Below are 24,921 nucleotides of genomic sequence, written 5' to 3' on the forward strand. Positions count from 1 at the left end.
TATTTTTCTCTTGCAATAATGATTGCATCTACCCTTGAGGTCATTTGATAAAACGAGCATGCATCGCCCCAGAAGCTATTAACATAAGGTAGTACGTATTGCATAAATGAATGGGCAATTCGCACCTGGGTCCCGAAGCTTCCCCTTTGATCACCAGACTTCTTTGAAAACCAAGTCTAACGCGAAGGTAACTATAGCAGCCCCGCTCCGCTGCAAAGCATTTGCGAGGGCACTTCAGCATGCATAAGATGCAGATTGGTAGTAAGTTTGTGCAAACACGTGCAGTAGTCACCGAAGAATTCTGATTTCCTGGTTATGGATTGTATGTAGATGAGGCAGTGACGCAACTTGGGCGCGTCAGATCACCGCCAGACCTATTCTCAGTCAATGCAAACGTGCACGAAATGTAGCCTTTATAACACTTTCTCTCTCGACGACAGTTAAGCTTTTTTTTGAACAAAGAATTGGTAGGATAGTCTGTACCTCATTCATCAGTAGTGAGATGGTAAGTAGTACAGAGAACTGTTCACCGTGGATCAATTAATTTACTCCAAACTCAACCACCAGGACAAAGCAAGTGAGAGCGAGCAGCTTTTCAGCACCACGATATCGGGACAGCGACCTGAAGAGTAAGCGCCTGCCCGGCTTTACACAGAACATTGCTGCGGACGAGTTAAGGCATGAGAACCGGGGCGAGGTGTGCGGGACTGCTTTAATTTGAGAGATAATTGTTCCATTCCCAGGGGAACCATGTCTGATAGCCCGGTTACATGGCCCACGAACACAATCTACTCGGTCAGTGATGATCCCAGAACGGCTACTCCACCCGCGGAGAGACCGGTGAATCTCTTTGTCTTTTCCCTCACTCTCCTCTCCAGCCTCCTCATCCTCCCGGGCAGCGTCTACTCGCTCGTTTGCCTGCACAGGACGAAGAACAGGAATTCCCTCGTGATGATCGTGGCCTCGCTTTCCGCGGATGACCTCCTGTATGTGGTGGCGATGACCATATTTATGCCCCTTCAGTGGGCGAGTAAGGCGGTACTCACCTTCGCCTGCCCCGCAGCGGCCGTGCTCTACTTACTGCACGGGGTCTCCAGTGCTCTAAAGTCTTCACTGATTGTCACCTATAATTACTACACCACCAGCGGTTCCAGTCTTTGCAAAGGGAGACGGACTTGTATGTCCATGACATGGATCCTGGCGATTTGCTGGGGCTGTAGCCTGTTCGTGTGTCTGCTTCCAGTTTTGGGATGGGGTTCCTACGTTCCAACGCCATGGGGATGCCTCGCCGACCACAGAAGCTCTTACGTTCCATTCCTCTTTGGTCTGTACTCCGTCTGCCTCGTTGTTCTCATTGGCTTCTCCGTCCCGCTCACCTACAAACTGCTTTGTTCCGATTGGCAACATCGCGGACCCTTCTCTCCCAATTATCACCAAGTGGCAGACGGCGCGACTCCGGCCAGCAAAGTCCCTGTCTTGGAGGATCCGGGGGACAGAACTTTGAGGACTGATGTAAACTGGAGCAACGACTTCCAGAGTCGCTCCGAGACCTCTCATTCACCGCAATGTCCGACCGGGGACTTCGGGTCGACTAACCGGGCGGTCGCCTTCGCTCAAAAGCGTTTTGCCTTGATTTTAGCCATGACAAGGATTGTGCTATGGCTTCCTCTGATGGTACGTACGACACCTCTACTATCTATCTACTTAACTCTTTGCTTCCCGCCATGATTTTGGACGTGCATATATGCGATAGACTTAACTGAACAATTTGCTTACAAACCAGAAAAGCGATTGCACCGTAACCTGATTTCCCCACTAATAAGGATCAAGATATCCTACGGGAAAACCTCGTTGCTACTGCATTGCTGATGACTGAATACACCAAGCCGGCCGTTCAGACAGTCGCGCTGTGTATTCCCTGCGCAAGCCCTGCACTCACAGACCGGACACTTCTCGCCTAAAGTGTATGGGAAACGTGCACTCGGAGTAAGCTGAGAACCCTTTCTCATCCAATGTTTAAAAACTGCAATTTCAGTGCAATGCAATAGTATCGTGTAGAAGTCTTAGGACATGACATCACAGAAACAGACCATTCGGCCCATCTAGCCAAGCCGAACTACTAATCTAGCTAGTCCCATCGACCTGCATAGCCCTCCATACCACTCCCATCCACAGCTCTCTTAAATGTTGAAATGGAACCACTTCCACTGGAGCTCGTTCCGCACTCTCACCATCCTCTGAGTGAAGACGCTCCCCCTCATGCTTCCCTTTAGCATTTTGCCTTTCACCAATGACCTCTAGTTCTAGTCTCCCCCAACATCAGTGAAAAGGCCTACTTGCTTTTACACCATCTATTCACCTCATAATGTTGTATACCGCTATCAAATCTCCCCTCATCCTCTCACACTCTAGGGAAATAACGTCCTGACCTATTCAATTTTTCCCTGTAATTCAGGTCCTCAAGTCCCGCTAACATACTTGCAAATTTTCTCTGCACTCTTTCGATCTTATTGATATCTTTCACTCCGGCTCTGCTCTGTGAGTGGGCGGCATTTCCGCAGTCGTGCGTGTAAAAAACAAACACACTTAGAGACCAAAGGGGGAGAAAATCGCTCAGTTTGCCAAAAAAAAAGGTTATGAGCAAAACGTTACGACACACAGCTCAGAACATCGCCATTGGTACCATTGTGTCTGTGCAGGCTCTTTGCTAAGTCTAGTGGTTGAGTTTCATTGCCTCGGCGCCTCCTCTTCATCTTTCCCCCCACACCCACCTGACCCCACCAGTCGCCTCTATCTTGTACTCCTTCCCCTCTCCCCACCTTCTCAGGCTTGCATCTTCGCCCTTCCTTTCCAGTCCTGATGTAGGGTCTCGGTCCTAAACGTCAACTGTTTATTAATTTCCATTAATGCTGTCTGACCTGCCGGTTTCCTCCAGCACTTTCTATGTGTTGGTTTGGATGTCCAGCCACTGCGTAATCTCCTGTGCCTCCTCAGATCACTTTTGTCCCCTCCTTTTTATGCACATACTGTACCTAATGCACTTGTGTAGGTTAGTGTCTACATTCACCACCCCCTCAACAGCACTTGCCTGCTGAGAACACCTACGACGTGGAACAGGGAGCAGTACAACGCAAGACCAAACTCTTCTTCCCACGTTGCTAACACTTTGCCCGTTTAAGATACAGCTCATCTGCCCGTGAGTGGCCTATATCTCTCCACTTCCTCCGTGTTCAAGTGTCCATCAGCCATTCAAAAGGCTCTTGGGTAGATATATGGATAGGAGGCAGTTAATTGGCAAATGGGTCAAAGGGCTTCTTTCTATACTGTATGACTTTAAAAGTCACTATCCAGTTACACCATCTCCCCGACAGCCCGTTCTATGCATCTACTGCTCTCTGTGTACTCTAAGTAAACCCAGCCCCAGAGATCTTTAAAGTTCCTCCCATTGCATAATTGTTCGTCCTCTAGTACTTGGCACCTCTATCCTGGGGAAAAGATTGAGACCATCTATCCTGGGTGGGCAACATGGTAGTGTAGGGGTTAGTGTAATGCTATTACAGCACCGGCAACCCGAGTTCCGTTCCCACCAAAGCCTATAAGGTGTTTGTATGTTCCCCCCTTGACTGCATGGGTTTCATCCGGGTGCTCCAGTTTCTTCACACATTCCAAAACATACTGTGTGAGTTAGCAGCTTAATTGGTCACATGGGTGTAATTGGGTGGTGTGAGTTCATTAGGCCAGAAGGATTATTACTATGCTGTATCTCCAAAAAAATAATCTATGCCTCTTATAACTCTATAGACTTCTAATATATTCTCCAACACTCCAGTGAAAGCAATCCAATTTTGTCCAACCTCTGCTTGTTGCTCATACCATCTAATCCAGGCAGCATCCTGGTGAACTTTTTCTGCAGCCTCTCCAAAGGCTCGACCTCCTTCCCGTAGTTTGTGTGTACCTATACAAATGTCTTCCAAACATTGTCATTGTACCCAGCTCTACCGCTTCTTCCCACAGTACGTTTGTGTAGTGGTTAATGCACTTGGATAGGAAGCAGAGGGCTGGAACATTGATCCAGTAACAAGAGTTTGCAGCTTTGGGGGATGATCAATGCTGGGATCAATTGATACGCTGTGGTGGCTCTGTAGACGTAATACTATTACACCACCAGTGACGTGGGTTCAATTCCCAGTGGTGTCTGGAAGGCATATGTGCATTCTTCCCATCACCACATCAGATTCCACACATATTCCAAAGACATAGCTTAGTAGGTTAATTGGTCAGATGGGCAGAGGCTTTTTAAGGGCAGAAGGTTTGTTACCATCCTGTTTCTTTTAATAATTATTATTAATATTCACCATCCTCCGGGTGGAAAACTTATCTCTCAGGCCTCCCTTTAAATTACAATGCTCTCACATTCAGCCTTCTTATGTTAGACTGCCCTACATTGGGACAAAGACTGACCATAGAACTTATCAGTGCCTCAGTGCCCCTCATAATTTTATAAATATCTGGGGGGTGGGGAGATAAAAGCCCCAGCCTATCCAACCTTTCCTTATAGCTCAAACCTTCCAGCTTTGACATCCTCCCTCACATCTGCACTCTACCCTATCATTGATCTACCTGTCAATTTATCGAGTTTTGGCATAACTTACCTTTCTCTCTACTTCAAGCCTCAGGCTCCATTGGCTTTCCTTAGTAACCTCAGCAATTCATTTGTCTGGGTGAGAGTCCAGGTCTCTCTGTCACGGCATCCCTTGTAAAAATGAACCGGTGTGTTCATAAGTCACCCAGAGGAACTCAGTGGGTCAGCAGCAATGGTGTAGGGAAATGGATAGTCAATGTTCAGGTTGGGATCCTTCATCTACCTGTGATGTCAACTGTCCATTTCCCTCCATAGATGCTGCCTGATCTGTTGAGTTCTTCCTGCATCTTGTGTGTTGCTCCAGATTCCAGCATCAACAACCCTTCATATCCAAAATATTTTTATCTGCTTACCTTTTCTTTCAGAAGACCATAACATGTACGAGCAGAATTAGGCCATTCCATCATGGCTGATTTCTTATCCCTCTCAATCCCATTCTTGTGCCTCCTCCCCATAACCTTTGACACCCTTACTAATAAAGAACCTATCAATGCAACACACACAAAATGCTGTAGGGACTCAGCAGGCCAGGCAGCATCTATGGAAAAAAGTACAGTCGACATTTCAGACCGAGACCAATCGACAGAACCTCTCAACCTCCACTTTAAATATACTCAATGACTTGACCTCCACAGCCTTCTGAGAAAATGAATTCCACAGATCTACTACCTGCTGACCAAGGAAATTCCTCCTCATCTCTGTTCTAATGGTATGTCCTTCTGTACTAAAGGCTGTGCCATCTGGTCCCTAACTCCCCTACTGTAAGGAAACATCCTCTCCCTATCCTCTCTATCTACAGATAGGCCTTTCACTGTTTGATGGGATTCAATGAGGTTCCCCTCATTCTTCTAAACTCCAGCAAGTACCAGCACAGAGCCATTAAATCCTCCTCATACGTTCATTCCTGGGATAATTCTTGTAAACCTCCTCTGGAATTTCTTCAATAGCAGCACATCCTTTTTTAGATAAGGGGCCTAAAACTGCTCACAATACTCCAAGTGAGGGTTGACCAATGCTTGAGCATTACATATTTGTTTCATAGCAACTCTCTTTATAATTAGAAAAATTATTCTCCTCCCCCTGAAAAAAGAGCACAAACTATAGTGAAAATTTTACTGGGTTTTGAAAAGTAAGCGATGTTTTCATCCTCATTAGCTTTGACGTGTGCTCTAATTTCAAGGATTAATGCTCCCTGTGGCTCAGCACGTGCTTGACTGTCCCCCTGTGTTCTACAGATACAATTGCTCGTCAATCATATCACCAAAGCCGAGAAGGTGTCCTTTGAGTCCCTGGGCTTCGTCCTGACCTTGCTAGCGGCTGCTATAACGCCACTGTTTGTTCTGTCTGAACGATGGATTCATCTGCCATGTGGCTGCATTATCAACTGCAGAAACGCTGCGTACACATTTGCCTCAGAGCCAGCTAAAGGTACGGAGCATTAGATTAAATGAGTGATATGCTTCCAGCCAAGATGTGTCAAGGGACAAATTATAATAATGAGGCATTGCATTAGAAATAACTATGAACCTCCCATACAAGTTACAAAAAATTCTCATTAATCTTCAGTTAATTAATCCAATGTAATTGCAACTGATTCCTGATACAACAGATAATTTCCATTTACAAAACACATTTAACAAAGGAGATGTTTATAAAAGAGGAAGTAACATTCAGAAAGACACTGCTAAGCTGCATTTGAAAGTACAGCTGAGGAAGTAAATTCATCATTTTCATCATTATGTGCTGTGTCGTATGAGATGAATAATCATGGTCCCATGATTATTCTTGGCAATTTTTTCTACACAAGTAGTTTGCCACTGCCTACATCTGGGCACTGGCTTTACAAGATAGGCGACCCTAGCTATTATCAATACTCTTCAGAGATTGCCTGCCTGGTGTCAGTGATCACATAACTAGGACTTGTGATTTGCTCGTCCACTACGTGCTTCCATGACTTCGTCTGATCTTGATCGGGGGGCGGGGGGCTAAGTGGGTGCTACACCTTGCCCAAGGGTGACTTGCAGACCAGTAGAGGAAAGAAGCGCCTTCTACAGAGACATACCTTCACCCTGCCACCCAGAAGAATATTAAATTGGTTTACGATTATCATACGTACGGGTTCGGCACAACATTGTGGGATGACGGGCTTATTCCTGCGCTGTACTGAATTGTGTTCTATGTACTGAGGTACAAAGTTTGTTTGCCTACCGTCCATACAGACCATTTCGTTCCGACAATGCGTTGTTGTAAAACAATAGCAGAATGTAGGACAAAGTGTTGAAATTACAGAAAATATACTGTGCAGACAATGCAGTATGAAGTAGATTTATTATCAAAGTACATATTGTATACGTCACCATAAACTTCTCTGAGATTCATTTTCTTGTGCGCAATCACAGTAGATGCAAAAAAAACCAAAATAGAATCAACGAAAAACTACACACCGAGACTGACAAACAACCAACGTGCAAAAGAAGACAAAATGTGCAAATACAGGAAAAAACAAATCATAATGTTACTTAAGTAATAAATAATATTGAGAGCATGAGTTGTAGAGTCCTTGAAAGTGAGTCCAAAGTTTGTAGAATCAGTTCAGTGTTGCGGCGCGTAAAGTTATCCACGCCAGTTAGGAACCTAATGGTTGAAGGGTAATGGCTGTTCCTGAACATGGTGCTGTGGGACCTATGGATCCTATACTTCCTACCCGATAGCAGCAGCGAGAGGAGAGGATGACTGAGATTGTGGGGCTCCCTGATGATAGTCAGGGCCACTAATGAGGTCAGGAGTCTGTTTTATCATAGTAGTGAACTGTTCAGTAGTCTTATAACAGCAGGATAGAAGCTGCCTTTGAGCCCGGTGGCATGTGTGTTCATGTTTTTATATTTTCTGACTGATGAGGGGAGGAGTGGGGCGTGTAGAGGGAACGTGCCAGGAGAGAGGGGTCTTTGATTACGCTGGGTGCTCGACCAAGACAGGATCCCTGGAGAGGAGGCTAGTTTCCATGATGCGCTGAACTTTATCCACAACTCTCTGCAGTAAGTGGGCCGTGAAGACAGGCTTTATCCTCTTAATTTACCACAGGCTCTTAGACTCAGGAACTGGAGAATTATCAGATCAATAATAGTTATTTATTAGATTGAAGCAAATTCAACATGTGAAATTGGTACCTGACATTTAATAGTAATAAATTCATTGACACTTTATGATCTATTCCCCCACTCAGGGTAATGTCAATGAATAAATGCAATTTGAATGTGGGTGAAACTTCTTTAACTGGAGATTAATTCAAATATGGAAATCGCTGCCTGAGGAATCAGCTTGAGAGGAACAGTATACATGAAGCAACCACCTTATTAGTTACCTCCCGTTCCTAATAAAATGGTCACTGAATGTATGTTCATGGTCTTCTGCTGCAGTAGCCATCTTTTCCAAAGTTCAATGTGTTGTGCATTCAGAGATGCTCTTCTGTACACCACTGCTGTAAAGTGCGGTTGCTTATGTCATTACCTTCCTGTCAGCTTGAACCAGTCTAGCCATTCTCATTGGACCTCTCTCATTAACAAGGCATTTTTGCCCCAGGACTGCTGCTCATTGGATTTTTTATTTGTTATTATTCGCAACATTCTCTGTAAACTTTAGGGACTGTTGTGCATGAAAATCCCAGGAGATCAGCAGTTTCTGAGATACTCAAACCACTTCATCTGGTACCAACAATCATTAAACAGTCAAAATCACTTAGATCACATTTATTTCCCACTCTGCTGTTCAGTCTGAACAGCGTAGTCATAGTCATAGTCATACTTTATTGATCCCGGGGGAAACTGGTTTTCGTTACGGTTGCACCATAAATAATAAATAGTAATAAAACCATAAATAGTTAAATAGTAATATGTAAATTATGCCAGTAAATTATGAAATAAGTCCAGGACCAGCTTATTAGCTCAGGGTGTCTGACCCTCCAAGGGAGGAGTTGTAGAGTTTGATGGCCACAAACTGAGCAACTGAGCCTCTTGACCATGTCTGTGTGCTTTCATGCATTGAGTTGCTGCCTCGTGATTGGCTGATTTGCATTAACAAGCAGGTGTACAGGTGTACCTAATAAAATGGCCACTGAGTTTAGGATAATTTCAGAGGAGCTCAGTGGATAGATGAGGGAGAGGAGAAAGGGATAAAAGAACAATGGATTATCAGATGAGATAATGAATGTTGCTATGAGTCTTATGTGAGATTCAAACACCATGATTGTTTGACAAGTGGCGCAGTTCTGTGGTGTACATTGTCTAAAATTCTATCTAATTAGCTTCCTACAGTTCCACATCAAGTTGAACCATTTATATTGCTCAATATTTATAGATAATTGAAGTTTATATGTAGATCTCTGAATACAGAGCTAATCAGTTTCCAGACCAATCACTGAGTACAGGAGTTGGGATATTATGTTTTGTTTGTATAAGTTGCTGCTAAGGATGATCTTGGAGTAACATTTTCAGATTTTGTCACACTGTTATAGGAAAGACGTGGTTAATCAGGAGAAAGTGCAAAAAGAAAAATTACAGGGATAGTGCCAGGACTAACGGGTCTCAATAGTAGGGAGATGGGTGTTACCATTCAACCATCAGGCTCCTGAACCAGAGTGGATAACTTCACTCACTACAACACTGAACTGATGCCACAACTTATGGACTGACTTTCAAGGACCCTACAACTCATGTTCTCACCATTTATTATTTATTTATTTACTATTACTATTTGCTTTTTTTCTTTGTATTTACACAATCAGTTGTCCTTTGCACATTGGTTGTTTGTCTGTTTCTGTTCGTATGCAGTTTTTCATTGTATTTCTTTGTGTTTACTGGGAACGCTTACAAGAAATTGAATCTCAGCGTGGTATATGACAGATATGTTCATTTGTTTGTCATGTGCCATGTTGTATGTTGTGGGCAATCATGGCCTGTCCATGACCATGATTGTTCCTGGCAAACTTCTCTACAGAAGTAGCTTGCCTTTGCCTTTTTCTGGGTAGTGTCTTTAAAGGAAGGGTGGCCCCAGCCATTACCAATTCTTTCCAGAGGTTGTCTGCCTGGCGTCAGTGGTCACAAATCCAGGTCTGTGATGTGCACTGGCTACTCATACAACCATCCACCACCTGCTCTCATGGCTTCATGTGATCCTGATTGAAGGGCTAAGCGGGTGCTACACCTTGCCCAAGGGTAGCATGCAGGCGAGTAGAGAAAAGGAAAGAGATGTATCTCCACTCCACCACCATGATATATATGCACTTTAATAATAAATTTAGTTTGAACTTTGAATGAAGTGTGATTGCATAGAAATATTTTGAGATGCATAGATGCATCCCCCAGTGAGTCCTAAACCAGGGGTCACAGGTATGGTGTGAGAGGGGAAAGATTTAAAAAGGACCAAGGGGCAACATTTTCACACAGAAGATGATGAGTATGTGGAGTGAGCTGCCAGAGGAGGTGGCTGAAGCAGAAATAATAGTATCATTTAAGAAGCGCTTGGATTGGTACATGGGGCCTGGAAGGATCTGGGCTAAAACAGGAAATAGGGTCTAGCTGGATGGACAAAGGTCATCATGGATTCGATGGGCCAATTGGCTTGTATCCATGCTGTATTGCTCAAAGATTCTACAAGTGATGATAAAGCATATGAGCTGAGTGTAGGATTTGTACTTGGTGCATTCGCCCAAAGTCTCACACCTCCAGGTTCAGGAGCAGCCATCAGCTGAACATAGAAACACAGAAACATAAAAAACCCACAACACAATATTGGCCCTTCAAACATGTCCCTACCTTAGAAATTACTAGGGTTAACCATAGCCCTCTCGTTTTCTAAGCTCCACCTACCTATCCAAAAGTCTCTTAAAACACCCCATTGTATCCACCTCCACCACTGTTGCTGGCAGCCCATTCCACTCACTCACCACTCTCTGCATAAAAAACTTACTCCTGATATCTCCTCTGTACTTACTTCCAAGCATCTTAAACCTGTGCCCTCTTGTGGCAGTCATTTCAGCCCTGGGAAAAAGCCTCTGACTATCCACATGATCAATGCCTCTCATCATCTTATACACCTCTATCAGGTCACCTCTCATCCTCTGTCGCCCCAAGGATAAAAGGCCAAGTTCACCCATCCTATTTTCATAAGACATGCTCCCCAATCCAGGCAACATCCTTGTAAATCTCCTCTGCACCCTTTCTATGGTTTCCACATCCTTCCTGTAGTGAGGCGACCAGAATTGAGCACAGTACTCCAAGTGGGGTCTGACCAGGTTCCTATATAGCTGCAACATTACCTCTCGGCTCCTAAATTCAATTCCATGATTGATGAGGGCCAATACATCGTATGCCTTCTTAACCACAGAGTCAACCTGCGCAGCTGCTTTGAGTGTCCTATGAACTCGGACCCCAAGATCCCTCTGATCCTCCACACTGCCAAGAGTCTTACCATTAATACTATATTCTGACATCATATTTGAGCTTCTTAAAGATTAGGTGATCCTTTTTTGACACATGGACAGTGAGACATCAAAACATACGGTGAAGTGTATTGTTTGTGTCTAGGGACAACACAGTCTGAAGATGTGTCACAAGTATTGCCACGCTTCTGGTGCCAACATAGCGTGCCCACAACTTACTAACCCTAACTCTGTATGCCTTTGGACTGTGGGAGGAAACCAGAGCACCTGGAGGAAACCCACACGTTCATGGGGGAGAACATACAAACTCCTTACAGACAGCAGTGGTAATTGAACCTGGGTCGCTGGCATGGTAAAGTGTTCTGCTAACCATTACACTAATGTGCCACCCTGCACAACCTTGTCCACCTTCAGCTACAGCACACAAAGAGTGCAGCACTCTTGCACTGATGTGGACTTGTCTCTGACTGTTTTACTTTTCAGTCTTTATTTGCTTCACTGTCCAGTGTAGTTTATGTATAATTTATGCCCTCTGTATTGGTTGAATCAAAGTGCCTGTGGTTCTGCTTGCAAACAAGTTTTTCATTGTATGTACCTGCAACCTCACTGCACTTGTGCGCACGACAACAAATCTGAGTCGACAATCAAAGAAATCACTTCATTCCATTGTGCATGCATATTCCATCTCTTCAATTTATTTTCTCCTTGTATATCACATGACTTGAGCTGCCAGCCTAACCTCTTGCGTGGACAGCAACCTTAAGAGCTTCTATATAGCTGTTGTTGTCTTTTGAAAATATGTTCGTACCTTGTTCTCACTCAACCTTCCACTCCCCGGCTCCCTATTCACAGTGCTCCTTGTCATTGTACTATGGAGAGAGCATGCTGTCTGGTTCCATCACTGTCTGATATGGAGGTGGTAGTGCACAGGATTGGAAAATGCTGCAGACGATTGTAGACTCAACCAGCTCCATCACAGGCATAACCCTCCCCACCATTGAGGGCATCTTCGAAAGGCGGTGCCTCGAGAAGGCAGCATCTGTCGTTAAGGACCCTCACTGTTTAGGACATGACCTCTTCTCATTACTACCTTCAGGGAGGAGGTACAGGAGCTTGAAGATACACACCCAATGTTTTAGGAACAGCTTCTTCCCCTCTGCTTTCAGATTTCTCAACGACCCATGACCACGTCAGCACTAATTCACTTATTGATCATAAACAGGAGATTACGCAAATCAGGAGCAGCTACCCGGACCTGAAGAAGGGTCCTGGCACGAAACATCAACTGTTTGTTCCTTTCACTAATGCTGCCTGACCCGCTGAGTTCCACTAGCATTTCGTGTTACTCACTTTTCTCCCTCCATTTTGCATAACTTATTTAATTTGTATTTCTTATTGTAACTTAAAGTGTTTTTTTATGTCTTGCAATATACTTCGGCCATGAAGCAACAATTTTCATGCCACACTTCAGTGATAACAAACCTGATTCTGGTCTTCTATCCCGTCTCAGACAGAGCCTGTTAACTCTGTCACATTCTGCTGCGGTGTAACTTAATATTGGGATTTCATGTATTTCTTTCTCTGGAAAAAGGACAGATTTGTGATGAGGTTAAAGAGTTTAAGAAAGAATATTCGTAGTGCAATGGATTGTGATATATTGATGCAATTACTAAGGAGGCATGTCAACAGCCATATATTTTTTGCACTGATCAACAGAAAAAGACTTTCATGCCAAAGTGAAAACAGAACTCTACAAAGTGATCTAACTTAATTACAAATAGAAAACACAACATAATTGGTTGCAAAAGTATTCACCGCCCCCCCCCCCCACGCCCCGGTAATATGGCACACCAAATCATCACTGGTTCAGCCAATTGGTTTTAGAAGTCACATAATTAGTTAAATGGGGATCTGTTTTTGGAGACCTGTGTGCAGTCAAGGTGTTTCGATTGATTGTAGTAAAAATACTCCTGTATCTGGAAGGTCCAACTGCTGGTGAGTCGGTATCCTGGCAAAAACTACACCATGAAGGCAAAAGACCAACTGTTGCCCAGGTGCTTCACCAGTTGCAGCTTTATGGGAGAGTGGGGAAGAGAAAGCCACTGGTGAAAAAAACTCACATGAAATCTCGGCTAGAGGTTGCGATAAGAAATGTGGGAGACTCTGAAGTCAGCCGGAAGAAGGTTCTATGATCTAATTAAACCAAAATTGAGCTTTTAAACCAGCTGACTAAACGCTATTTTTGGCATAATTCAAATATACCGCACATCATCAAAAACACACCATACCTATTGTGAAGCATGGTGGTGGCTGCATCTTGCTGTGGGGATGCTTCACTGCAGCAGACCTTTGACAAGGTGCCACACATGAGGCTTCTTAACAAGTAAGATCCTATGGTATTGCAGGAAAGATACTAGCATGAATAAGGCAGTAGCTGAATGACAGGAGGCCAAGAGTGCATAAGGGGGCCTTTTTTTGTTGGCTGCCAATGATTAGTGGTGTTCCACTGGGGTCTGTGTAGGGACCGCTTCTTTGTACATTATATGTCAATGACTTGTACGAAGGAATTGATGCGTTTGTGGCCAGGTTTGCAGACGAAACAAGGGGTGTTGAGGAAGGATGTGCTGGTATTGGAGGGACCATAAGACCATAAAACATAGGAGCAGAATTTGACCCATCAAGTCTGCTCCACCATTCAATCATGGCTGATACTTTTTTTCCTCTCTCTTCTGTCCCACTCCCCGGCCCTCTTCCTGTAACCTTTGAGGTTCCACGGGAGGGGTGTGGGATAAGTGGTAGAAAAAGAATGCCAGGGGTGGGGTGTGGTGCTGGTGCAGACACACACAGCCCCGAGACACCAGGCAAGGTCATTTGATCTCAAACTCTTGGTATATTGATCATTACAGAATTCCTCTCTGCTGCTTCTCACTCCCTCCCGTCTTCCCAACCATTCCTCTCTCCCAGTCCCTGTCCCTGTCCCAATAGAGACCTATTTGTATTGGTTTTTGCAGAACAGTACATTGCAATACATAAATCCGCTACAGTATTGAGTAAATGTCTTAGACACCCTAGCTATATATATGTCCACAGTACAATATATTAATTTCTTATTTTAATTTATAGTATTTTATGTATTACACAGCACTGCTTCTACAGAACAAATTTCATGATATATATTTCTAAATGTAATTTATAGTAGTGTTTAATGTATTGCACTGTACTGCCATATAAAACAGAATTCACGACATAAACCAGTGATAATAAACCCGATTCTGATTCGAATAGAGAGGCCATGGAGAAATTTACAAGCAGGGAACATGCTTTATAATTAAGTTTGCTGGATTCCTGTGTCTTGCTGTGTGACATGGCAGAAGAGTTTTCTTTCCCTTACCTTCTGGATACTATTAGATGTGCAAATGTTGACGAGACACTGAGGTGTTTGGGACCTAAATGAACAATGGGTCAATGATCAAACTTCTGGACCTAAGGACTGGGAAGGAAAGAAAATATGTAGCATGGTGAATTCAACAGCCTGGTAGTGTGATGCTTTACACCGCCAGTTGTAAGATTGGGGCCAATACCCACCTCTGTCTGTAAGGAGCTGGTATACGTCAGTGTTCTGATGTACCCAGACAGCATGGTAGCATATTGGTCAGAGCAATGCTTTACAGCGACAGCGATCACTGATCTGATGTCAGTTCTGCCGCTGCTGTAAGGAGTTTGTACGTTCTCTCTGTGACCACGTGGGTTTCCTCCGTGTTCTCCGCTGTCCTCCCACATTCCAAAGACGTACCGGTTAGAGTTACTGAGCTGTAGGCTTGCTACGTAGGTGCCTGAAATTTGGTGACATTTGTGGGCTGCCCCCAGAACCCTCACTGATTTTATTTGATGGAAATGAGGCATTTCATGGTATATTTCAAAACTTTCAAAGGTACATTTAATGTCAGAGAAATGTATACAATATACATCCTGAAATGCTCTTTCTTCGCAGCCATCCACGAAAACAGGGGAGTGCCCCAAAGAATAGACGACAGTTAAATATTGAAACCATAAAGTTCCCCACCAGCTCCCCTCCCTCCTGCACGTAAGCGGCAGCAAGCAACAATCCCCCTACCCCCCACCAGCAGAAAAAGTATCGGCACCCGCCACCGAGCACTCAAATGTGAGCAAGGTGACAGCAAAGACACAGATTTGCAGCACTCCAAAGACTACACTGTTCACCCGGCGTTCGACATACCACAGGCTCTCTCTTTCTCCCTAGTTTTGAAGTACATCTGACAAATAAAACTAATTTTTTTATTTTTAATGGCAAGTCAAGTACAATAGGAGAAAGAAACCATGAAAAATGAGCTGGGATTTAGAGAAGCAGAACTCAGGTGCTAAATTAAAAAATAAATTTGATGTTTTTTTAAAACTTCTACAATTTGATGCCTGAAAGAATGAGACCACCTTAATAATGGACTCCAACATCTTCCCAACCACTGAAATCAGGCTAACTAGCCTAAATTGCCTTTCTTCTGTCTCACTCCCTTTTTAAAGTTTGGAGTGACATTGCAATCTTCCAGAAACTAGTGATTCTTGAAAGATCATTACTAATGCCTCCATAATCTCTTTCAGAACCCTGGGGTGTAGTCCATCTGGTCCAGGTGACATCAGACCTTTCAATTTCTCAAGCAGCTACTTCTTCATAACAACAACTACACTCACTTCCGCTGTACGACACTCTTAAATTTCTGGCATACTGAGAGTGTCTTCTGCAGTGAAGGTTGATGCAAAATACTTATTCAGTTAGTTGGGGAGAAAGCAGGGGAATGCGATTAATAAATTAGCCATGATGGAATGGCAGAGCAGATTCGATGCTCCTGTGTCCTATGGTCTTGTGAGGTTAAGTGTACACAGTACTGAAGGTAACATTCAATATTCTAATAACAGTGGAATAGAAGATGTACTTGAGCCTGATGGTGTGTGCTTTCAAGCCTCTGTGTCTTCTTCCCAATGTGCAATTCATGCTCTTCTCCTCTGTCTGTGGCATAGCGACAGGGAAAGGCAAATAATCCTACTATTAAATGGTCTGAAATTGGGACTCAGAGAGACAGATGCCACCCAGATTTAGGTTTATTATCACTGACATACACCTTATTAGGTACACCTGCACACCTGCTCATTAATGCAAATATGTAATCAGCCAATAAGGTAACAGCAACTCAATCCATAAATGCATGCGGGCATGGTCAAGAGCTTCAGTCGTTGTTCAGACCAAATGTCAGAATAGGGGAGGAACGTGATCCAAGTGACTTTGAGTGTGGAATGGTTGCTGGTGCCAGATGGGGTGGTTTGAGTATCTCAGAAACTGCTGATCTCTTAGGATTTTCACTGGCAACTTTACAGAGAATTGTGCGAGAAACAAAAAGCATCCAGTGAGCAGCAGTTCTGTGGGTGAAAATGCCTTGTTAATGAGAGAGGTCAGAGGAGAATGGCCAGACCTGTTCAAGCTGACAGGAAGGCGACAGTAACTCAAATAACCATGCGTTGCAACAGTAGCGTGCAGAAGAATATCTGTGAATGTAGGACACATCTAACCTTGAAGTGGATGGGTTACAGCAGCAGGAGACCATGAACGTACACTCAGTGGCCACTTTATTAGGTACAGGGGGTATGTAATAAAGCGGCCACTGAGTGTAAATTGTAAAAAATGTTGTTTTGAGGCAGTTGTGCAGTGCAAAGCATAAAATTACTATAAGCTACAAAATAAATTAATAGTATAAAAGATGAATAACGAGGTAATGGTCATGGGTCTGTACTGTGCAGTACTATTTTATGTTTTAATGAGTGCATAATATTGAGGCAGTGTTTATGGTTTCATACACCATGCAGAAATCTGATGACAGAGGGAAATCTGTTCTTAAAATGCTGAGTGTGGGTCTTTGGATTCCATATCTTCTCCTGATGACAGTAACGTGAAGAGAGCATTTCCATTAATCTAACAGTGAGGTTATTCAGATCCAAAAGGAGTGCCTTGATTTCTGCAGGTTTCATGCATCAGCCCTCCCGTAAAGTTGTTGCTTTACTGTACCGGTATTGTCTTTGCAAAGCTATTCTGCCTGTTTCTCTTTAGACAATGATACACACTCATCTTTCCACTCAAAAACAGCACAGTGAACATCAGCTGCTCAGTTACCTCTCCCTAGACTTCAAAGTTCAAAATATATTTATTGTCACCATATATCAGCCTGAGATTTATTTACTTGCCAGCATTCACAATAGAACAAAGAAATGCAAGAGAATCAATGAAAAACTACCCACGAAGACTGACAAATAGCCAATGTGCAAAAGAAGGTAAACTGTGCAAGAAAATTTAAAAATTCAATAAATAATGCAAGCAGGTGGGGTTGGCTGAGGCCAGAACTAGGTTAAGGGTGAAAGGTGAAATGTTTGAGGGGAACATGAGGAAGAACTTATTCACTCAAGAGGGTGGCGTGAATGTGGAACAAGCTGCCAACCTTGGAAGCGGTGGATGCAAGTTTGATTGCAGTATTTAAGAGAAATTTAGATAAGTACTTGGGAGGGAGGGGTATGGAGGACTACGGCTTGTGTGCAAGTTGATGGAACTAGGCAGAATAATAGTTCTTCATGAACTAAAAGGGCTGACGGGCCTTTTTCTATGTTGTAGTGTTCTATAACACTACAGGAGTACTGTGGGCAGTTTTAGTCTCCTTATTTAAGAAAGGATGTGCTGACGTTGGAGAGGGTACAGAGAAGATTCACTAGAATGATTCCAGGAATGAGAGGGTTAACATATGAGGGACGTTTGTCTGCTCTTGGTCTGTATTCCTTGGAGTTTAGAAGAATGAGGGGAGACCTCATAGAAACATTTCGAATGTTGAAAGGCACGGACAGAGTGGATGTGGCAAAGTTGTTTCCCATGATGGGGGAGTCTAGTACGAGAGGGCATGACTTAAGGATTGAAGGGCGCCCTTTCAGAACAGAAATGCGAAGAAATTTTTTTAGTCAGAGGGTGGTGAATCTATGGAATTTGTTGCCACTGGCGGCAGTGGAGGCCTTGTCATTGGGTGTATTTAAGGCAGAGATTGATAGGTATCTGAGTAGCCAGGGCATCAAAGGTTATGGTGAGAAGGTGGGGGAGTGGGACTAAATGGGAGAATGGATCAGCTCATGATAAAATGGCGGAGCAGACTCGATGGGCCGAATGGCCGACTTCTGCTCCTTTGTCTAATGGTCTTATAACTATATAAATCTAAGTAAATTAATAATACTGATAACATGAGTTGTAGTGCTCTTGAAAGTGAATCCACAAGTTGTGGAATCCGTTCGGAGTTGAGGTGAGTGAAATTATCCGCAATTGTTCAGGAGCCTGATAGTTGGAGGGTAATAACTGTTCCTGAGCCTGGTGGTGTGGGACCCGAAGCTCCTATACCTCCTTCCTGAAGGCAGCAGTGAGAAAAGAGCATGGTTTGGATGGTCAGGGTCGTTGATGATGGATGTTGCTTTCCTGTTGAAATGTTCCTTGTCTGTGATGACTGGGCAGTCTCCACCACTTTTTGTAAACTTTTCCATTCTTGGGCATTGTTGTTTCCATACCAGACTGTGATGTAACCAGTTAGGGTACCCTTCCACACCCTATGAAGATCAAAGGTTATCATCACTATTCAGAAGACCCAATCTTCAGGAAGTCAAACGCAAAGTCAAAAGTCTAAATCAAAGTACATGTGAGCGATGTGTTCAGCCAACAATATGAACTTGTATTTACTTGCAATATCATCGTGGATTCACTTACTAGTAATCCAAACCAAGATGGGCTATAGTAATTGTAATTTTACTCCATGGCTAAGACAAGTTAGGAACTAATTTGCTGCCTCAAATCATTAAAATTGATTAATGATTTTTAATCAGTTTCTGAAATGAAGAACTGGATGCAAATGTACTGGAGAGTCCACCCTTATATGGTAAGTCAACAGATTGCGATAATTATACTGCGTCAGAATAGATTACGCAGATAACAATATTATCTCTCAGATGTAAAGGCCATCACATGTAAATCCATTTACCTAAAAGCCCAACAGAGTTGTGTACAATTTGCTTTGAAGTGGACGCATTATCAAAAGAGAATGACTTTCACAAGAAATACTGTATTATCAGCAGTAAGGCTGACTCAGTAACAAACAAACATTAAGCTCATCACTGGGAAATGAAATATCTGTCTTGTAAGAGCAAATTTTCTTTTCCATTTACTGTCCTTGTAAATTATTCTGAATTGAAATGAAAATACATAAAAGCTTTTATATTTTTGAAAAGGTAGAGATTCCTTCAGGAATCTTCCAGACATCTACCTGAGTAAATTAAGTGTTTGAAATAGAATCAATCCAACATTAAGAAAATTAAAGATTAGCTTTTTATTTTTCACATGTATATTCAAACATTGAAACACACAGTGAAAGCTGTCATTTTATGTCAATGACCAACACAGTCTGAGGAATTAGAGATTGGTCGGTATGACATTGTGGGCATTACGGAGTCATGGCTGAAAGAGGGTCATAGTTGGGAGTGTAACATCAAAGGATATATTTTGAATTGAAAGGAAAGGTGGGAAGGCGTAGGCGGTGGTGTGGTTCTATCGGTAAGAGACAGAATTACATCTTCAGAAAGAGGTGACATAGGGTCAGAGAATGTTGAAACGTTGTGGGTGGAGTTAAGAAAATGCAAGGGTAAAAAAACCATTATGGGAATCATATAATGGCCTCCGAATAGCAGCCAAGGTGTGGGGTTGAGATTGCAAGGGGAGCTGGATAGGACGTGTAATAAGGGTAGTGTCACAGTTGTAATGGGGGACTTCAATATGCAAGTGGGTTGGGAAAATTAGGTTGGTGTCAGATTGCAAGAGAAGGAATTTGTTGAATGCCGATGAGATGGCTTTTTACTCCCAGAGCCATGTGTTAGTTAAGGCAGGAATAGGATGATAGTGTAGGTGAATGAGTGGCTGAGAAAGTGGTGCAGGGGGCAGGGTTTCAGATATAAATATCACTGGGATCTCTTCTGGGGAAGATATGACCCGTACAAAAACGGTTCTTGTACAACAAGAACCTGAGCAGGACCAATATCCTTGTCAGCAGGATTGTTCAATTTGTTGGGGGAGAGATTAAACTAAATTGTCAGGGGGATGGGAACTGGAGTGATAGGGCTGAGGATGGGGCAGTTGGTATCTCAGGTGGTGACGAGAGGGCGTACAGACGTGAGATATGCCAAGTAGTCAAGTGGTGCTGCAGCAACAACCTGGCATTCAACGTCAGTAATACGGAACAGCTGATTGGAACTTCAGGAAGGGTAAGACCGGCTGGTGGCACAGTGACATCGGCGCCAGACTCCAGAGCGAAGGTTCCTGAGTTTGAACCCAGTCGGGCCGCTCCCGGGCACACTTTCCATCCGTGCCAGGTTGAGTGTCGAGCTCGCTACTCGGCCTCGTAAAAAAAAAACTGCGCTGTGAGAAGGACGTGGGGGATCACTCACAGGATCTTTTCTCCAAGACAACCACTTGAAAAGTGGTCGCCGAGGCTCTGGCAGAGTAGGGCACACAAAAACAAACAAAGGAACACATACCAATCCTCACAGAGGGATCAGAAGTGGAGAGAGTGAGTAGTTTCAAGTTCCTAGGTGTCAAGATCTCTGAGGATCTAACCTGGTCCCAACATACCGATGCAGTTATAAAGAAGGCAAGACAGCGACTATACTTCAATAGGAGTTTGAAGAGACCTGGCATGTCAACAAATACACTCAAAAACTTCTATAGATGTACTGTGGCGAGCATTCTGACGGGCTGCATCACTGTCTGGCATTGTGCGGGCTACTGCACACGACCAAAAGAAGCTGCAGAAGGTTGTAAATCTCGTCAGCTCCACCTTGGGAAACCAGCCTACAAAGTACCCAGGGCATCTTCAGGGAGCGGTATCTCAGAAAGGCAGTGTCCATTATTAAAGACCTCCAGCACCCAGGGCATGCCCTTTTCTCACTGTCACCATCGGGTAGGAGATACAGAAGCCTGAAGGCACACACTCAGCGATTCAGGAACAGCTTCTTCCCCTCTGCCATCCGATTCCTAAATGGACATTGAATCCTTGGACACTACCTCACTTTTTTAAACATACAGTATTTCTGTTTTATTGCACATTTTGTAATCTATTCAATATACGTATACTGTAAGTGATTTATTTATTATTATTTGTCTGCTAGATTATGTATTGCATTGAACTGCTGCTGCTAAGTTAACAAATTTCACGTCGCATGCCGGTGATAATAATCCTGATTCTGATAGATGTAGTGTGTAGTGAGACTGTAGTGAGAAGGACAGGCAGATCATGGGGGAAAATTGCAGTCAGTGGAATGAGCTGGAGTGTAACATGGGGGAAAATTGAAAAGGGTGATGAATACAGGACTGAAGATGTTACATTTGAATGCACACAGTATACAGAATAATGTAGATGATTTTGAAGTGGAATTGGAGATTTTCAGGTATGAATTTGTGGGCATCACTGGGTCATGGCTAAAAGAAGATCCTAGTTCAGAGCTAAATGACCTGGGTATGGGGATAGGAAGGTGGGTTGACAAGTTTGCAAACGACACAAAGTTTGGTGGTGTTGTAGATAGTGTACAGGATTGTTGAAGATTGCAGAGAGACATTGATAGGATGCAGAAGTGGGCTGAGAAGTGGCAGATGGAGTTCGACCCAGAGAAGTGTGAGGTGACACACATCAAAGTTGCTGGTGAACGCAGCAGGCCAGGCAGCATCTCTAGGAAGAGGTGCAGTCGACATTTCAGGCCGACACTCTTCGTCAGGACTAACTGAAGGAAGAGTGAGTAAGAGATTTGAAAGTTGAAGGGGGAGTGGGAGATCCAAAATGATAGGAGAAGACAGGAGGGGGAGGGATAGAGCCGAGAGCTGGACAGGTGATAGGCAAAAGGGGATACGAGAGGATCATGGGACAGGAGGTCCGGGAAGAAAGACAAGGGGGGGGGGACCCAGAGGATGGGCAAGGGGTATATTCAGAGGGACAGAGGAAGAAAAAGGAGAGTGAGAGAAAGAATGTGTGTATAAAAATAAGTAACAGATGGGGTACGAGGGGGAGGTGGGGCATTAGCGGAAGTTAGAGAAGTCGATGTTCATGCCATCAGGTTGGAGGCTACCCAGACGGAATATAAGGTGTTGTTCCTCCAACCTGAGTGTGGCTTCATCTTTACAGTAGAGGAGGCCGTGGATAGACATGTCAGAATGGGAATGGGATGTGGAATTAAAATGTGTGGCCACTGGGAGATCTTGCTTTCTCTGGCGGACAGAGCGTAGGTTTTCAGCAAAGCGGTCTCCCAGTCTGCGTCGGGTCTCGCCAATATATAAAAGGCAACATCGGGAGCACCGGACGCAGTATATCACCCCAGTCGACTCACAGGTGAAGTGTCGCCTCACCAAGAAGGACTGTCTGGGGCCCTGAATGGTGGTAAGGGAGGAAGTGTAAGGGCATGTGTAGCACTTGTTCCGCTTACAAGGATAAGTGCCAGGAGGGAGATCAGTGAGGAGGGATGGGGGGGACGGATGGACAAGGGAGTCGCGTAGGGAGCGATCCCTGCTGAAAGCAGAGAGAGGTGGGGAGGGAAAGATGTGCTTAGTGGTGGGATCCCATTGGAGGTGGCGAAAGTTACGGAGAATAATATGTTGGACCCGGAGGCTGGTGGGGTGGTAGGTGAGGACCAGGGGAACCCTATTCCTAGTGGGGTGGTGGGAGGATGGAGTGAGAGCAGATGTACGTGAAATGGGGGAGTTGTGTTTAAGAGCAAAGTTGATAGTGGAGAAAGGGAAGCCCCTTTCTTTAAAAAAGGAGGACATCTCCCTCTTCCTAGAATGAAAAGTCTCATCCTGAGAGCAGATGCGGCAGAGACGGAGGAATTGCGAGAAGGGGATGGCGTTTTTGCAAGAGACAGGGTGAGAAGAGGAATAGTCCAGATAGCTGTGAGAGTCAGTAGGCTTATAGTAGACATCAGTGGATAAGCTATCTCCAGAGACAGAGACAGAAAGATCTAGAAAGGGGAGGGAGGTGTCGGAAATGGACCAGGTAAACTTGAGGGCAGGGTGAAAGTTGGAGGCAAAGTTAATAAAGTCAACGAGTTCTGCATGCGTGCAGGAAGCAGCGCCAATGCAGTCATCGATGTAGCGAAGGAAAAGTGGGGGACAGATACCAGAATAGGCACGGAACATAGAATGTTCCACAAAGCCAACAAAAAGGCAGGCATAGCTAGGACCCATACGGGTGCCCATAGCTACACCTTTAGTTTGGAGGAAGTGGGAGGAGCCAAAGGAGAAATTATTAAGAGTAAGAACTAATTCCGCTAGACGGAGCAGAGTGGTGGTAGAGGGGAACTGATTAGGTCTGGAATCCAAAAAGAAGCGTAGAGCTTTGAGACCATCCTGATGGGGGATGGTAGTATATAGGGACTGGACATCCATGGTGAAAATAAAGCGGAAGGGACCAGGGAACTTAAAATCATCGAAAGGTTAAGAGCATGAGAAGTGTCACGAACATAGGTAGGAAGGGATTGAACAAGGGGGGATAAAACCATGTCGAGGTATGCAGAAACGAGTTCAGTGGGGCAGGAGCAAGCTGAGACAATAGGTCAGCCAGGACAGGCAGGTTTGTGGATCTTGGGTAGGAGGGAGAAACGGGAAGTGCGAGGTGTGGGAACTATAAGGTTGGTAGCAGTGGATGGGAGATCCCCAGAGCGGATAAAGTCGGTGATGGTGTGGGAGACAATGGACTGGTGCTCCTTCGTGGGGTCACGATCGAGGGGTAAATAAGAGGAGGTATCCGCGAGTTGTCGCTGTGCCTCGGCAAGGTAGGGGTCAGTACGCCAGACTACAACAGCACCCCCGTTATCGGCGGGTTTAATAATAAGGTTAGGATTAGTGTGGAGGAAGTGGAGAGCAGAGCGTTCTGAAGGAGTGAGTGTGAGGTGGTACACTTTGGAAGGACAAACTCCAAGGTAGAGTACAAAGTAAATGGCAGGATACTTGGTAGTGTGGAGGAGCAGAGGGATCTGGGAGTACGTGTCCACAGATCCCTGAAAGTTGCCTCACAGTTAGATAAGGTAGTTAAGAAAGCTTATGGGGTGTTAGCTTTCATAAGTCGAGGGATAGAGTTTAAGAGTCGCGAGGTAATGATGCAGCTCTATAAAACTCTGGTTAGGCCACACTTGGAGTACTGTGTCCAGTTCTGGTCGCCTCACTATAGGAAGGATGTGGAAGCATTGGAAAGGTTACAGAGGAAATTTACCAGGATACTGCCTGGTTTAGAGAGTATGCATTATGATCAGAGATTAAGGGAGCTAGGGCTTTACTCTTTGGAGAGAAGGAGGATGAGAGGAGACATGATAGAGGTATACAAGATATTAAGAGGAAAAAATAGAGTGGATAGCCAGCACCTCTTCCCCAGGGCACCACTGCTCAATACAAGGGGACATGGCTTTAAGGTAAGGGGTGGGAAGTTCAAGGGGGATATTAGAGGAAGGTTTTTTACTCGCACTGCCTGAGTCAGTGGTGGAGGCAGATACACTAGTGAAAATTAAGAGACTACTATACAGGTATATGGAGGAATTTAAGGTGGGGGGTTATATGGGAGGCAGGGTTTGAGGGTCGGCACAACAATGTGGGCCGAAGGGCCTGTACTGTGCTGTACTATCCTATGTTCTATGTTCTAAACATCCCAAGATACACATTGTATTGAAAGGACAGGCAGGGAGGCAGAGGGGGTAGGGTGGGGTGGCTCTGTTGGTAAAAATGAAATCAAGT

At 44.3% G+C, this 24,921-nt stretch overlaps 1 protein-coding gene across 1 annotated transcript in view; it reads left to right on the forward strand.

Moving 5' to 3' along the window:
- The first annotated feature begins 750 nt into the window (after positions 1-750).
- LOC134345068 (probable G-protein coupled receptor 149) overlaps positions 751-24,921 on the forward strand; it is a 91,977-nt gene continuing 67,806 nt past the window's right edge. The window contains exons 1-2 of the mRNA XM_063045201.1: positions 751-1,674; positions 5,878-6,070. Coding sequence (XP_062901271.1) covers positions 751-1,674; positions 5,878-6,070 — 1,117 coding nt within the window. The remainder of the gene's footprint in view (positions 1,675-5,877; positions 6,071-24,921) is intronic.

Source organism: Mobula hypostoma, chromosome 4 (genome assembly GCF_963921235.1).
Source record: "Mobula hypostoma chromosome 4, sMobHyp1.1, whole genome shotgun sequence".
Lineage (NCBI taxonomy): Eukaryota > Metazoa > Chordata > Chondrichthyes > Myliobatiformes > Myliobatidae > Mobula > Mobula hypostoma.